The sequence below is a fragment of the Engystomops pustulosus genome, chromosome 8, assembly GCF_040894005.1.
Source record: "Engystomops pustulosus chromosome 8, aEngPut4.maternal, whole genome shotgun sequence".
Lineage (NCBI taxonomy): Eukaryota > Metazoa > Chordata > Amphibia > Anura > Leptodactylidae > Engystomops > Engystomops pustulosus.
In genome coordinates this window covers 86,801,638-86,819,317 of record NC_092418.1, presented here as the reverse complement: position 1 = coordinate 86,819,317, position 17,680 = coordinate 86,801,638, and the positions used below count along the sequence as shown (strand labels likewise).

The 17,680-nt window shown below is 38.4% G+C and overlaps 1 protein-coding gene across 1 annotated transcript in view; it reads right to left on the bottom strand.

Annotated features, from left to right (window-relative positions):
• Positions 1-15,494, bottom strand: part of TTN (titin) — a 222,911-nt gene extending 207,417 nt beyond the window's left edge. Inside the window, exons 1-7 of the mRNA XM_072122667.1 lie at positions 15,289-15,494; positions 14,027-14,130; positions 3,694-3,897; positions 3,161-3,448; positions 2,271-2,356; positions 1,937-2,181; positions 1-220 (exon numbers count right to left, since the gene is read on the bottom strand). Coding sequence (XP_071978768.1) covers positions 1-220; positions 1,937-2,181; positions 2,271-2,356; positions 3,161-3,448; positions 3,694-3,897; positions 14,027-14,117 — 1,134 coding nt within the window. The 5' untranslated portion in view covers positions 14,118-14,130; positions 15,289-15,494. The remainder of the gene's footprint in view (positions 221-1,936; positions 2,182-2,270; positions 2,357-3,160; positions 3,449-3,693; positions 3,898-14,026; positions 14,131-15,288) is intronic.
• Between the last annotated feature and the right edge of the window lie 2,186 nt (positions 15,495-17,680).

Below are 17,680 nucleotides of genomic sequence, written 5' to 3'. Positions count from 1 at the left end.
CTCTCTAGTATCCACTCCAGTAGTAACAGTGACCTGCTCCCTTGATTCCCACTTCTGCTCAGTCTTTATATGTGAGGCTGTAGAAGACACGAATACTTCCTGCTTCCAAGGAGGAGGAACTTCAGCACCGATTGGTGTTGGAGTAGACCTTGCAGGAGAAGGAGACTTCACAGATCTTATTGGAGACGTAGACAGTCCTCTTCCAGCTGGAGAGACTGACCTGATTGTAATAAAAGATAGTCATGTTACGATTTACTTACCATAAGTAAAATGTATTCTACATTACACACACATTTATATTTTGAATATTTGGAGTATATCCTATTATTTTTCTATGTGCTCTCATCATATTACGAGAAAGCTTCTCATCATTTAGGCAAATATTTTAATGGTATGTACAGTATATGATTTACATACATCCTATAAGACTGCATTCTGGAAAATATACAGTAGGTGGCACTTTATCTCTGTGTGAAATTTTTAGATGGAGAAAGGAAATACTTTCTTACAAGAAACCTAAGGGCTAATTGACATTTCTATCATCGTGTGGTTTCCTTATCTTATATGACTGCGATATACCTAGAAACTCAAAAAAAAATAACAACAGTCCTACTCATATCAAATTATTTTGGCCAAAAACATGAATATAGCAAAATGTTAAAAAACATTATTGTAGCCAATATATTTAGACTGATAACTTGTATGTCAGCGCACAATGTCATTTTGGCTCTGCACTTGCACCGCAATTTCAATCTATGCCAGTTCCAGTCTGGTGTGGATTTCAGCTATAACCTACACCAGTTTCTTGGCACAGGATATGACACACGCAAAGTTCGCAAATTCCATGGCGTACACCATACCTTGCATGCTAAAAAACTGGTCCACTTCATAAGGTCCAATGAGAACCACAAATAGACAATGAGATGTAATACAGAAATACTTAAAGGAAACCTACCACCACGGATCTACCTATTAAGATAGATCTGGTGGCAGGTTCCTCTAATGTATAGTAGTATTGCCTTTTTTTAGGGCTTATTCTTTTGTGGCCCAGAACTTTAATAAATTTTAATTCCCACAATATGTAAATTTCCTAAAAAGGCTACTGGGGCGTGGAGCAGCCGGAGCTGAGGCTACATGGTGTGGCTACTCCACGCCCCAGTAGCCTATTGCGTTCTGCCCACCAATCCAACTTCAACAAGCGTCTACGAAGAGCTGCGTACACTCATCTGCAAAGCTGGGTTTTGCGCATTTGCAGTAGGTCCGGCTTCAGAGCCGAGACTGCGCAGCCAAGGCGTGGAACCCAGCTCGCAGATCTGTATGCACAGCTCCTTGTAGTTGCGCACTAAAGATGCATTGGTAGGCGGAACGCAAGAGGCACTGGGGCGTGGTGTAGCCGCACCATGTAGTCACCTCCGACTGCTCTACGCCCCAGTAGCCTCTTTAGGAAATTTGCATATTGCGGGAATTAAAATTTATAAAAGTTCTGGGCCACGAAAGAATACTACCATATATTAGAGGAACCTTCCACCGGATCTACCTTAATAAGCAAAAAGTGACTCTTCTCTGCCCGTTTGCATATGACATTTCATTTGGATGTGATTATGTTTTTGATAGATAAATAGACAATTAAAATAAAAGAGGGAATGCCAGAAAGGGTCATTTATTCCTTACACGAGGGGGCTGTTAAGTAAGTGGTGTAAGACCTGGTGCCAGTGCTCCTTTAAATACATATTAGTGGCTTGTTTGCACCTTTCTAGAAACAGCCATGGGAACTTAGGTGGTTTCTTCCTGATCAAACAGAACCATTGATAGTAATGGTTCTGAGGGCTGTCCGTCATTTCATCGGCACCAGGCAAATAAAAATTGTAAACCTTAGAGTCCTAAGGTTTTTACCATTGAACCAAATTCAAAGTAGTAAAGTGTAAAGTTCTCTTACCTGACAGGAGACGGTACTGGTGCTTTCACTGATCTAACAGGAGAAGGAGATAGTCGTACAGGTGATGGAGATTGCTGTCTCACCATCTGAACTTTTGTAGGAATCACTGGCGGTGTCGGTGACTTTGATAAAGGCTTAGGAGGAATTCTGGGAGGAGTCTTATGTGGTAGCTGCACTCCTGCAGCGGTTTCAATAGTCATTTCAACTGTGGTACTGGATCGCGCATCAAAATGAGCCTCTACTCTCTGCAAAATGCATATTATATATCGAATTAGATTAACAATGAAATACATTTTTTTTTATTAAGGTGCCCAAATATCTCTGAACAACAAACCTTTTCGAAACGTGCTTGTCTGGTCTGGGAAATCTGAGCAGTCGATACAATTGTTTTTGTCTTTTTGGCAGGTATTTCTTCTTCAGCTGGAGTGGAAAAGATTAAAGATTAATTGTTTTGTAGGTATAGATTTGTAGTAGCAGTAGATGTACGCAGTAGTAGAAACAAGGAGCCCACAACATTACTAGGCCTTAGTAACACAATCAAAACATGGTAGTTTCCCCTCTCATATAATTTTGGCAAATGTGAAAGAATTATCCATGTAAAGTTTGTGAGGACCACCTCTGTACAGGGAAAATGTAGTGGTGGATGAGGCACTAACCCAGAGAGCGAACCTTCTTTGATCATCAAGTGATGGCAAAACTTTATTAGATGGATAAATCACTGTATAGGGGTTGTGCACTAATAAGAAACTTTCCCAGGTTTAGTAAAAGACCCTATTAGGGTCACCCATATTGTATGTACCCCAGTATAATTTCTCTGCAGTCAATGGTTGCTGTGGGCAGTGTGTTGTGGACCCAACGGCAACAGGATTTGGGACTTCCTGTGATGTCCTGTGTCCTGACGGGGGCTGTATACTCCCCTTCGTGATAACCACTCCCTATGTGGTTGGAGGGGTTTGCCAAAGACATGTGCATGCCCCTCAAACCACAGATATGAGAGTGATTACCATGAAGGGGATGTGCATAGAGGCCTTTTACATCTGACTCCCATGGGAAACAGAGGGACTATATTGGGGTAAATACAATATAGTTGATCCTATTACCCTGGTAAAGGTTCCTTTTAGTGGCCAACCCCTTTAACTCTAGTGTATAAGTCATATCACATACCATATTGCCACTCATGACACGTCTTTGTGTTAAAGAATCTCTTTGAACCCATATCCTTACCTTGAACAGTGAGTTCAGCTGTTGACGTAGCACGTCCGACATTATTGGTTGCATTTACAGAATATGTTCCGGAATCTTCAGGGTACGCTTCTGCAATGATTAAACTGTAGAGGTCTCCATCTTGAAGGATCTGGAAATCTGGGGAGCTGTGGATTTCAGCTCCCTCTCTATAGAACTTCACCACAGGTGTAGGGATTCCACTCACTCTGACGTCAAGTCGAACTTGACTGCCTTGTCTTACTGTCGTAGTCTGTAGTCTTTGTGTAAAATTCGGGGGTGCTGTTTCAGCTACAGAAAGAAAAAGAAAATAAGTTTAAGTTTAAATATAACGAAAAAAAATTAGAATAGAAATAAACATTTTGGAAAATATGTATTAAATTAATGCACATATGCAGTAATGTAAATATTTGAGACTCTACATTGAAGAATTATTGATTTTACTACGTCAGACGTAACATTCTATGGATATTTCTTTTGAGATATTTCTATAATATTCTTCTAAAATTATAAACGACATATGAAAGGCTTCATACCGGTAACAAGTAGTTCAGCGGTACTAGTTGCTTGTCCGGCTCCATTGGCGGCTCTTAGGGAGTATTTTCCACTGTGTGCTGCTGTGGTGACGGGGATCACAAGTTTAGCGCGGCCATCGCTAAACGTGATCTGTACACCTGGCAGTGTTGTAGCAGAAATAACCTGGCCATCCCTAAACCAGCTCACCTCAGGAACTGGAAAACCTAGAGAAAAGAAGAAAGATTATGGATTACAATTATATCTGAAGCTGAACCATATATATCACACTGGAAAGTGCAGCAATATTGCTTGGTAGCCCTTAAGAAATTACTTCACATTGGGAATTACTCTTTTTTTGCACAGATGATCCACATGTAAGCCAAGCAAGTATGGACCCCAGTATCTGGCTGAAGATACCCTAGGACAGTGGTGGCGAACCTATGGCACGGGTGCCAGAGGTGGCACTCAGAGCCCTCTCCATGGGCACCCGCACCATCACCCCAGCGCAGAGTTTGCCAGACAGGACTCAAGGCCTCTTGTAGTCCCAGACAGCCCAGGACCCTAGAAGGAAGCTACAATGATAATCCAAACTTCTTCATCTTTCTACTGTATTGGTGTCCTCAGGTGCCTATACAATTTAAACATGTGAAAGAGCAGGGAGTAATAAGTTACTTCTTAAATTGTCGGATCGGCACTTTGCAAAAATATGCAGGTTTTGGTTGTAGTTTGGGCACTCAGAGTCTGTAAGGTTTGCCATCACTGCCCTAGGAGATATCTGGAGCAATCACTTCTTGATGCCAGGGGATATTCTTGATAGGATAATTTACAGATATCACAAGTTAGCAGATATTTTGGATGATAAAACTTATATAGACATGTATATCTGTAGAGTGGTCCTGTAGCACCTTAACCACTGGTGGCTGAAAGGAACTTAAAGGGTTATTCCCATTTCAGCAAATGAATGTTATTGTTTGTATTATAAAATGTTATACAATTTTCTAATATACTTTCTCTTTCCATTCCTTGCGGTTTTCTAAATCTCTGCTTGCTGTCCTTCTATGCAAGTTTCTATGTTTACTATCAGTGTCTCACAGGCGGATGGCTCGTTAAGTCACACAACTCTGATTACCCACTGTGATACTAATGAGTAACTGAGTCTTACTGCACAGCTCCCTATGAAGAGGGGAGGGGTGAGCAGCTTGGAAGGGCTCTGGGGGGCATTAACAAAGCCTCTCAATGCTCTTGATTCATAAGTTGTTACAGTGAGCACTTCCCTCTCCCACTGTGTGCTGAAACTTCTTCTTCTGCCCTAAGGTAACATCAGGCTGAGGGGGGGGAGTGTGGCGGGAGCAGAGCGGGAGGTTGAAACAGTGTAACAGCCTGTGAAGCTGCAGCCTCCCTGAGCCCTTGGTTTTAGTTGGGTGGAGACCATGGATAACAAATATGAGTAATTGCCCATGGTGTATCTTGTTTGATTTGAACATTTTGCAAGAAAATCGTCATAAGGAACTACCATAGCTCACATTTTGTTTGGTGTTTTTTGTATGTTGAGTACAGCAGTGGCCTGCTCAATTCAGCTGTCAAGACCAAAAAAACCAGACTGACGCCAATGTGAACGGAGCCATGAGCACATAATTAAAGCTGCATTGTCCCATTCAGAACACATAAAGTACACCCTGTGTTATTAAGATATAAATGGCAATACAACAATAATGAAACCATGAGGAAATCAAGTAATGGATAGCTGTGGTTATTCCCATTTTGAGTGAAATTAAAGGGGTTGTCCAAGTTAAATATTCATTCACAACCCTTAAACCACCACCCTGGATGATCCATGCATGGTGCCCAATGCATGCCCGGCTGAGTCGTTGCCCAATACTGATGGGTGCCACATGTATAGCCCAGATGCCCAACTACAAATACCTTCATAACATGGGTATAGCCCAGATGGGTACAGCCAGTGATGCCCCTGTAAAACAGGCATAGTCCTAGATGCATCTACAGAAGCTCCATGAAGCTCCCCTAACATCTGCTCCATGGTATCTATTTATAACAAAAATCATGACCCAGTTCTGATTTACATTGCTGCCAGCAGATTCACATTTCCCTTGACCAAATTTAGTATTTCTTTTTAGAAATATGGCAAAATCTTCAATGGTGTCTCCAAATTTTGTCATCAATGCAGATGAAAACATGACCTTTGCACAATAAAACTATATACCGTAACCAAAAAAGCCACCATAACATAATATGTATAATGAAATGACACAGAAACATGCCACTAGGTCCAAAATATATAATTATTTATTAAATGCCCCATAAACCAAACAAAAAAAAGAATAAAAACATTTAAAATGTGATCAAAAAGTCACTACAGAAAATGTCCTGCCCAAGGCTCAGCTCAGCATAAAATAACGCCGGCTGTACTGGAGCGCCAGCTCCCTCTACTGGCAAAAAATCAATATGGCAATACAAACACAAACCTTATGTACGCTATGGATATAAGTTATCAAATAGTACACAAAAAAATCAATAGTGAATAACAAAAGTAACGAAAGGCATCCAATCCCTAGACTATACAAATAGCCAGTATACCTCACGGTGACAACAGGCAAAAACGCCCAGGGTTGTAGTAAGTTAACAAGCTGATCGGTGAGGACCCCCACTGATCTTAAGACTGGGACCTCCAGCAATTAGGAGAACAGGAATCCAGTTCTCACTAATGGGTGGTGGAAAAGGACAAACACGCATCCTGTTGGTCCATTCAATATTATGGGAGTGTCAGAAATTGCTGAGCACAGCGCCAAGCACACTGTCTAAGTAAGTGCCGTAGATAGCTGAGCATTGTACTTAGCAATTTTCAACACTCCCATACTATTTAATGGCACCTACCAATCCGTTCATTAGTCAGAATGGGATTCCCATTAGTTTGATGATGGACCATTAATGATAAGCATGTTATCTATATTGTGGAAAGGGAATAATTATCTTAGGGTGCATTGCCCAGTCTGGACAAGAGCACAGGGTCAGGAGGAGAAGAAGGGAGTGCTCCTCCCACCTCCACCCTCCATATGCAAACAAGTGACCGTGCTGCATATTGCCTCAAAATTGTCAAAGTTACTCATCTGAGCCAAAATACAACATTTTGCTACCCACTGCAGTACACTTGAGACACCTTACTCCAGATTTACAATGTGAATTCAGATGAGGAAGACTGATTTATTAAAGGGCACCGACCACCACGATTCTACCTATAAAGGTAGATCGGGTGGTAGGTGGATATAAAGGACGAGAGGATAGCCCTTTTAGAGCTAATCCTCACGTCCCCGCTAACTTTTGGTACACTTTATTGAACTAATATGTAAATTTCGTTATGCGGCTACTGGGGCGTGGAGTAGCCGGGCACGAGGCTACACAGCGCGGCTACTCCACGCCCCAGTAGCCACATTACTCCTCCTACCCTGTTGCGTGCGCCCTCGTCCGACAAGCCGGCTACTGCGCATGCACAGTAGCTCCGGCCTCGGAGCTGGGGCTGCTCAGCCGCCGGCCTGCGTTCTGCGCATGCGCAGAACGCCATCATGACGGACGAGGGCGCGCAGCTACGAGGAGCTGTGCGCCGCACACAACAGGGTAGGAGGAGTAATGTGGCTACTGGGGCGTGGAGTAGCCACGCTGTGTAGCCTCGTGCCGGCTACTCCACGCCCCAGTAGCCGCATAACTAAATTTACATATTAGGGGAATAAAGTTTACCAAAAGTTAGAAGGGACGTGAGGATTAGCTCTAAAAAGAGCTCTCCTCACGTCCCTTACATCCACCTACCACCCGATCTACCTTTATAGGTGGTAGGTTCTCTTTAAATGTGACTTTTCAAAAAGTTTCAAATTTAGATGCCAATCCAGTCCAGTTCAGCAGGTTTTTATTAAAAATGCAGTTGGTATTTTCTGCGACTTTTGAAAACTTTGCGCTTTATAACTTTATAAATCTACATCTGGATTCACACTATAATCTGGAGTAAATTGTCTGAAGTGAAAAGAGAAGTGGGTTGGCAAATAGTCTCAAATTTAGATCAAATTTGGTGCAAATTGTCATGTGCAACAATATTGAGACATTTTGTGATATTCAACTCATTGGATTTGTGAGTTGTTTTTGGTGAACACATAAGCACATATCTCTTAAAAGAACAAAGTGTGAATAGGCCTTTAGGCCTATCTCAGTGATTTGCATCAGTGATTGTGTACGTGTTGCATTAGGCCCCTTTCGCACTTGCGGTTTTTACAGGCGTGTTCTGAGTGTGCTTTTGATGTGCATAACTTGCATTGCTCTCTGGCCCATTGTAGTCAATGGGTTTTTTCAGACTTCTTTTTCAAGAACAATCGCAGCATGCTCTACTTTCTCAAGTCACGCGTGTGAAAAATGCACCATACAAGTCTATGGAGATGCATCAAAAACGGACATTTTCTGCGCGTGAAAACGCATTGAAATTGCATTGAAATTGGCAAAAAAAAAAACATGCATGGAAAACTGAGTTACAGAAGAAACTCTGACTGAAAACTGATTGAACTCTGATAAAAAATGTTTTTCACTGACCAAATCCTGATCACACCCTGATCAGACTCTGACGTGATCTGCAATGCATGTGTGAAAGGGGCCTTACAGATGGGAGCTTTAGATCTCATACACACAGTTGTGGTTAGCAATTGTTTCAGGGGCTGTCACACGTCCCCATATTTGTATATGGGCTCTTACACACGAATGTGAATTCCCAGGCCGCAAATGATAGAGCAGGTCCTATTCCCGCCCGCTGGTGTCTGACAAAAAATACACATTTTCAGTTTCACTGCCATGTACTGACTTCAATGAAGACATATTAGGGGTACTTTTACAACAAATTTTGAGGTACAAAACAACTCATAATCTGCTCCTTAAAATGTGTTGTGCACTTCTCTGGAAACCGTCTTTCTTGCCCATAGAAACCAATAAAAGCACAGATAACATTTCTTATTGTTCCTTTTAAAAATGGAAGCTGTGCTTTGATTGGTTGATATGCGCATCAACAAGTTTAACAAATGAACAAATGACCCACTTTACACACATTAAAGATGGCTATTATACTGAATGTGCTCTATAGAAACCTACAGAAATAACTAGGAGATAAAAACATAATACTTAGCAAACACTGCTTATCACTATTAATGCCACTGACCCCAGAACACTGCATGAATGTCAGAAACCACCACATGGTGTATGTAGACGGTTCACATTTCACTGTGTGACTAAACAAAAATTCCATTACCATTTCTCAGTTTTTTTCCCTACATTGTCAAAAACGCCACAAAAACTATGTGCTCATTATGAGTAGTCTGGCAAAAGTGGGCACATACACACCAGCAGATTATCAATAGCATACAAAACCTGTGAATGTCCTCCATTTTATTTTTCCTGCACATCCAAATGTGTCTGATCCTTAATCTAGACACAACTAGGGGGCGCTAAGTGCATATGGATTTGTAGTGCTGTGTAAAGACTGGACTGGTTTCTGCAGGTAGATGACAGGACAAATATGTGAAGCAAACCTGTGCTGTCTAAATTACAAAAATGGGACCATGCAATGAAGTGAAATGATAAAATGGAAATATATTCAAAGTTTATAAAGTTCCAAATCCAATTCTTTCTTCATAGTCCAAAGCCAACCAACTACTATAACTAAAATGGACATAACTATCTGTATATATATATATATATATATATATATATATATATATATATATATATATATATATATATATATATATATATATATATATATATTCTGAAGTCATACTATGAAAATCAGCTCTTGCGGCCTGCAGTACTTGTCACTCCTATAGGATCATGAGCATGACCAACACAAGTCATGGCATCTGCATATATATTAACATCTGAATTTTATTATTCATATAAAGTACATGCGTTTATGGGGTATATTTTCAAAAGACAATCACATATTGCCATTTCTGAATGCCAACCTTGCCTAGGTATGCTAGAAAAGTATCAAAATATACAAAACTTGAAAAAAAAATGCAGATTTGGCATTCAGGAATTCGGGAAAGCTGGGTAACAACAAAAAGCAACTCTGCTATTATGTGGCTTTTATAGATGGCCAATTGGTCAATGAAAAATGATTTTTTTCATGTTTTAGAACAATTGCACATACATTTCTGCCTGCGTGACAGTTATCAAACATAAAGGCAATAGAAATGAATGCACCAAATATAATACATGTATTGTCAGACTCTGTTCACACCTGTGAAAACTGAGTTGTGAATTTATGATCCATATCTATCATACTATCAATAAATCAATGCCAAGAAGTATATATTTTTATAATACAGGTGGTCCCCTACTTAAGAACACCCGACTTACAGACGACCCCTAGTTACAAACGGACCTCTACATTTTGGTGATTTACTGTACATTAGTCCCAGCCTACAATAATCAGCTGTAACAGTTATCACAGGCGTCTGCAATGAAGCTTTATTGTGAATCCTGGTTAATATGACAATCCAACATTTTTAAAATCCAATTGTCACAGAGACCAAAAAAATTTTGTCAGGGTTACAATTATAAAATGTACAGTTTCGACTTACATACAAATTCAACTTAAGAACAAACCTCCAGAACCTATCTTGTATGTAACCTGGGGACTGCCTGTATTCAAACCAAAAACTTGCAAAAATCTGCTCGGTTATGACTTTTATTCTGGATGAGGTATTTTTGGTAGTGATCCCTAGAAAGATGATCTATGATGCAAGACATAACTGAGCACTATTTTCTATACTGAATATTTTTCATGGATTCTCATGAACTATATGATCTGTGTGAACAGTTCAGACTAGGAAACACTCTTTCTTTTAACAGATTGGTGACATGTTCTGTAATGACCATGGTCTCCGATCATTTAAAAAGTATTGCATTTAGTGCAGGCCGATTGTCGCTGTTGTGTGCATCTGCTTTCAGAATTCCAAAGAAGTGTTAAAATTATTATAACAAAAGCCATTTTTATTTTGGATTCAAATATCTTTTGGCTCTTTCTGTCTACTCTGTATAGCACAGACAAGATATATAATCTTGTTATATATAACATTATCCAGTTACATCAATTCCTGGTACATAATCCAGTTATGATATATATAGTTCATCTATATATATCATATAACAAAATACAGTTAGTATATGGCCATCAGAGGCATAATGTATTGCTCCTTGGTCTTGGTGCCAAATACCATTTATAGTTCTGGGGCGTAACTTTAGGGGGTGTAGAGGGTGCGGTCGCAACTGGGCCCAAGAGGCTTAGGGGGCCCATAAGATGTCACTTTCCCATATGAAAAGCCTAGTACCATAAACCCCACATTATAGCCTGGCACAAACTTTGCACTGGGGCCCATCAGCTTCAAGTTATGCCACTGGTTCTAGTGTCTTCTTATGTGTCAGAAGTACCATTCAGGAACCAAGGCCAAGTGGTAACATCTGCAGAAACCGAAATTTTGGTTAGGGTTTGGGGACGCGAAACCGAATGCTAAGTCACTCTAGTAACACTCACAATCGGGGCTGTAAATGATTGCTGGGGTTACTCTTTAAAGGAAATCTATTACCAGGATCAAAGATTATAAGACAAGCACAATTTTCAGGCTGGTGTGTGCCCCCACTGGCATGATCTTCTCTATTTATTAGCATCTTATTCCCTTGTTTTTTTAAAAAGATTAAGAAAATTATGCAAAAGATCTTCAGGGGCTCTGGGCTCCATAGCTGTTAATTGAGCCTGGAGCCCCTCAGGCTCATTTACATAATTTGTGAAGCCTTTTTTTGTGAAAACCAGGGCATAAGAAGCTAAACGATAAGCAGATCCTACCAGAGAGGGCACACACCAGTATGTAAGTGTACTTGGTTTATAATCCTTGATCCTGGTAATAGATTTCCTTTAAATGCCATTAACACACAGAATGGGGTGTTACCAGCCAGGGGAGTCCAAAAGCCAAGCCCAAACTTATGGTTGAACCTGCAACCCGCGCAATACTACTTATAATCAAAGACATATAAGCAAACATTTTCCATGTAAAGTGACCTAAGTACTTACTCCTGTAATATATAACAATTTAGGTATATACGGTAATTTACAAACAATTTATAGATATTGTTTCATTACTATAATCAAAGTATATTAACTAACTATATATTATTAACCTAACTATATAACCTTAGGCATCAGACACAAAGGCCAAGTGGCAAATGTATATAGTCATTGCTTATATAATACAAATCTTAATCTATGAAACAACCTCCTGGTAAGTACATAATCCATATATATGTATATATACATATATACACCTCTTCCTCTCATCATCAGGTGGGGTTGTGTACACAGTGATTCACACCTAACCAGTTTTCTTGTCCTTTCACATCCTGCTGTTAATATGTAAAAGCTGCCACCTTGGTGAGGTTTAATTTAGGAAAGACAGCTGCTATCAAGGTTTTTGATTGACAGAACAACTTGCTGGAGCCATGACAATGTTAAGGGATAGAGGCCGGAGATCAACACGTCAGACCTTTTATAGAGAAACAGCTGTCTGCCATATAGCTTAACAGAGGATCAGCTTCCCTGAAATAGCACATCACAACTGCTCCCAATTGCATCTGATCCCTGAACAAACTTTCAACTTGTCATCATTTGACCATGCTGCCAAAGTCACATCACTAATTATCTACATTGCTGCTAGTTACCAACATAGGCCACATTCACCATTAAAGGGGATTGTATTGAAGATTAGACTTATCACCTACCCATAATAATTAGTACCCAAATAGTTGGGGGGGGGGGGGGATTTAAAATTCCTTTGACTGCTGGAGGGGTCACATGTACAGCAGTTATCCCCTATTCTGTTTAAAAGTTGGTACAACCCCTTTAATTTAGACACTGGGCTGGGTTAATACATTTAAGGTACAAGCTTAATAGGGTTAAAGAGCAAGTTTTGAAAAAAGTTAAAAACTCTTTGCCTAGGTTGTAATTTTAAAGGTCCTTGAAGCCTTGAACTGAACATGGCTGTAGTGTTACCCGAACGGTAACGTTACATTTTTATTGGGGATCACGTTTTGATTAAGAATTATGCACGCTACCTAAGATCATACAATGTCTCGCAAGAGGGATGTATAAATCCACCCTATTTCCTTCCAACTATTATTAAGAGACTAATGTATTGTATATGTGACTCCATATGGCAACAAACAAGATCCCACTTAAGTATTACTTTAGGTCGTATGGACTGGTCTTGGTATTGCAACTCAACTACATTCCGTTGAAAATGGCTGCAATATCAGATATAACCTATGAGTAACAGGATCAAAAATTTTTAAAAAACAACAATTTTTATTCTTGTATTTCTTACCTCATACAAGCCTTTCAAAGGGGTTCTATAAATTTGTACTCTATTTGTTAATTGTATTACTTGAAAAAACAATTACTGAACATAGTTGAGATAAAATACCAGGCTTAGCCTATGGGTGACATTGTTTGCGGGTTTTTTTCCAATCTTTAACAACGCTTTTTAAATGACCTCCAGCCAGCATTTATAATACAAGTGTTTTCTATGGTCAAATACAAGTAAATTCCCATATGTAACCCCAAACATCAAATCTACTAAACATATCAGTAGATGCACGCTTTCCTTATACTATAGGGGCCATAACCAGCCAGTCAACTTTGCAAGACAGCCCCTTGTGGTCATAAAGGGCATGGTACCCTGAGGTGTATCAACCACCGGGCCCAGCTTCCCATTTGGCATCTATGTGGCATTTGCAGCATTCAATTACAAAAAAATGCAAATAAAACATATGTTTTGCCTGTGATATTTTGTGTTCTCAGTTGACCCCTATCACACTTCATTTGCCCCATATGTAAACCCGAGGCCCAAACAACTAATCTGCTCATTGTTCTGTCTATGCTATACATTAGTATGTGAAACCTGATCCCAATTCAAGTAACAACTGACATAAATAATTGGCATCATAAAAGATAACAAAATAAAGCAAATGTCAATTTTTATCATATTTTTTTTCATTGCTTAATCAATATCTATTCTCTAGGCATTATTTAGGCCTTTTACATTATTCTAATGAATGAAAATAAAAAGTGTCCAAAATTTCGGAATAAATGGCATTGTAACTCACACAATGTTAGCTTTTCCAAACTAACCCTAATTACAACACGACTAAATGATGCTCAGAACTGCTTAGTGATAGATTTTCTATAAAACCAAATAATGACACACTGAAACTGCTAACCTTATGGTATTATTTGAAAACAAGAAATGATTTGCTTACCACTAATCTGAGCCTCAAAGGTTGCAGCACTACCCTCCAGTGCCACAACACTTTGTACCGGCTGTATAAACGTCGGTGCTTGCGAAGCCATCTTTATAGGCACTCTGAGGAAAAAAATAAAAAAAATAGATTTTTATTTTGTTTTTCTATTAAACAAATCTAAAACATCAAAAGTATTTCAGAACTGTAATAATAAAACAGTAATAAAAAATATGGTATAAAGTACAAAGGATTGGCGGCATTGTGAGGCTTTCTAAATGTCTATTCTATTTATCAGTATAAGATATCTGTGAATCAAATGTTTGTGAATTTAACAGCTCAGTTAATTACTAGATCCTTTCCATAGTATCAGTGCACGTACTGTGAATTGAGTATAAAGACTGCTAATATAATTAATAATAATAATAACTGATAATATTTTCAATCCCACTATGTATTTTATATATATATATATATATATATATATATATATGTATATATATATATATATATATATATATATATATACATAATTGCATAGCTTTCTATAATCCCTGATACTTTTTATATACTTTTTTTGTTTTTGCTTTTTTATTATACAATGATGATATTAAAAAAATTAACCAAATTAAAAAAAATTATTAAATTACTCCATAATATGTATTAGTATCATTTATAATAAAAGTAATTATTTATTCAAAATTATTTTGACTTAAAGTATCATAAAGCATGTTCTAGGATAAAAGTCAAAAGGAAATCTTTATTTTTTATTTAGGCTAATCAACAGGGATCACAAAAGGGCATGTACTAAATTTAGCCAGCAGAGCCATGATTGACAGGAGACAAGTGGTCACTGCTGGGATGTTACAGATATGGGAGCAGATGATTCCCTTAAAAAGTCATCAGAGCCTGGCTGATTCCTTCAGCATCTTATCAGAGTTATTCCTGGCACTTGTCTGCCTGTGAGTAATACTTTAAAACCTTGTAAGTTTACTTAAAGTGACAAAATCAGTTCTAAAAATTATTTGACGCCTCACACATCTACCTAACATTTTACCTAGTACTACACATTATACTACACCCAACATATGAAGACAACATCTGCAAAAATAGACAAATACTAAGATTATGCTGTTATACTATGGTCTATAATTTATTCTACAATTTTTTTTTACAATTTTACACACAGAGTTAAGTGATAATGCTACATGGGTTATATATTGCAAAGTGATTTCAATTAAAAAATTAGGTAGCCCGATTAGTAAAAGTAACTGACCACTGACCTGATATCTTCAGAGTGCCTACAAGGGTTGGGACTGAGCCCAAGTGTTGGAAAATGACGTCTTTATCCCCAAGAATAATTGTTAGACAATCCCAGTGTGTAAATGGTGGGCCTCTGTGCCTAGAAAACAAAACTACACAGGGTTTTGCTGTGTGTAGTTTTGTTTTTCTATGCAATCCCTACACCCGAGGCAAAGGTTGGGGATGCACGAACTGCTCAGAAGTGCTAACTTGGTGCTTTTACCTTATATACCCCAGATCTGCTGACAGACTTGACATCATCACTTCATTGGCCCACCCTATTGCTCGCTGGATGCTGGAGGAGGGTGGTCTACTTCTATGTAATGTCACACCTGTCTCCATGACTGCTGGTGCTAAATTTGTCATTCTTAAATTTGTCTCCACTGAGGAAAGCCAACATGTGCATTGTGGGGGAAGTGAGGCTGCCCAGATATTTTTTTTCTTAGTGGATAGAAATAAGTAAGTAAGAAAAGGAGAACTATCATTGTTTAAGGTCATCAATAAAAATCTGGTCTTTATTTAACACAAACATGTAGAAGGTCTCCTAATAAACTGTGTACTAATACATTTACATACAAATAGTAAACTTAGTTCTAAATTAATAGATTAATAATCATTGCTAAATATGATCACATGTAGATAAAAAGGGCTAAGTTTGCTGTTTTGACATCCAATATATACTGATTTAATACGAAGTTTCATATTATTCCAAACTTTCAAATTAAACTTCATAAAAGTTTCATAATACAGGCAGTCCCCGCGTTACTTACAAGATAGGTTCTGTAGGTTTGTTCTTAAGTTGAATTTGTATGTAAGTCGGAACCGTATACTTTATTATTGTAACCCCAGACAAATTTTTATTGGTCTCTGTGACAATTGAATTTTATAAATGTTGGATTGTCATTAGAACCAGGATTAACAATAAAGCTTAATTGCAGACAGCTTTGATAACTGTTATATTGATTGCTGTTTATTGTAGCCTAGGGCTAAAGTATATAAAATTACCAACATTCAGAGGACCGTTTGTAACTAGGGGTCGTCTGTAAGTTGGGTGTTCTTTAGTAGGGGACCAACTGTACATTTAGAATATAGTGAGTGTATAGTTGTATTTCATCCTCTATATACATAGTATATTCGACCTTGGGGACTGGATCCCCCCTCTCCAAATCTACATCCCCCAAAAATATTAGAATGTTTAACACACACATTATTTGTTAAAAAACGTTATAAAAATTTGGGGAGCTTACTTAATAAAACAAAACTGGATAATACTGAGAAACAAGAATCATTGGTCTCCACATATAACAACAATTATAACAATTTAGGTTATCAATATTGTCTAGAATAAAAAATCTGTGACCAAATCTGTAACAGTGTCTCATCAAGTATTATATCTGGACATCTTCGTAGCTCTAATTTGCAGTAGGTCACCGCTTTTTTGGCTTATTATAGGCCAATATTTTAGACCAAAATTGTGGCAAGGTTTAATAAATTTTAGATTTTAGAACTCTACTCACTGATGCCCCTTTTCTAGACACATTTGAAAATTGTCTAATAAACACACAATTCAAATTTAATTTTCACTCCCTTGAAAACTTTAACTACAATTGCACTTATCTCCATTGCTCCCCACCCTTGCTCCTTCCCCCTGTGTTACACTCACAGGGGGTCAGATAGCTCAGATAAGATATAGTTGGAGGATATGCAGAGATTATATGGGACTTTCTTACCATCACTAACAAAAGGATTTTTGGGGGGCCCAAGAACTAATAAAAATGAACCTGTACAATGAACAACGTGTATTGTGTAATAATGAAAGTTAAAGAAAAAGATAGTAAACCCAGTGCTACAGCTATTTCCCAGGCACACAAAGGCATGGCTGATGCATGTCTGCATATTGAAGACTCCACTCAACAATGGAAAATATTGCTCACATCCTAGATCGAATGGGTCATGTGATTTTGACATGCAGGAAAATCCGTAAAAACAGCTACTTGAAGTGGAAATTTATTATTGTGGTACATCCAAGCTCAGGACCCCATTTGGTTGGAGTTATGTTTCTTGGTGATGATATCTGTAATTTTTTTTCCTTCTGTTAATACTGTATATCTACTTTAAATATCAAAGGATAATGTTGCCTTTATTTCCCCTTTAAGGGATATTCCAATTTATCATCTTACACCAGTTGCAAATTGAATACATTTTTTGAGTGCTGGCTGTCCGATAGCTTTATACGTCTCTGTGTATACACAGACTGCATATGAATATTGTAGTAAACAATGGCTCCAATCCTTCAACTATAATATCATTAGTATGACCACTCTAGCAAGTGATTAGTTACTTGTTATCTGCATATAAACAGAATGAATGCTA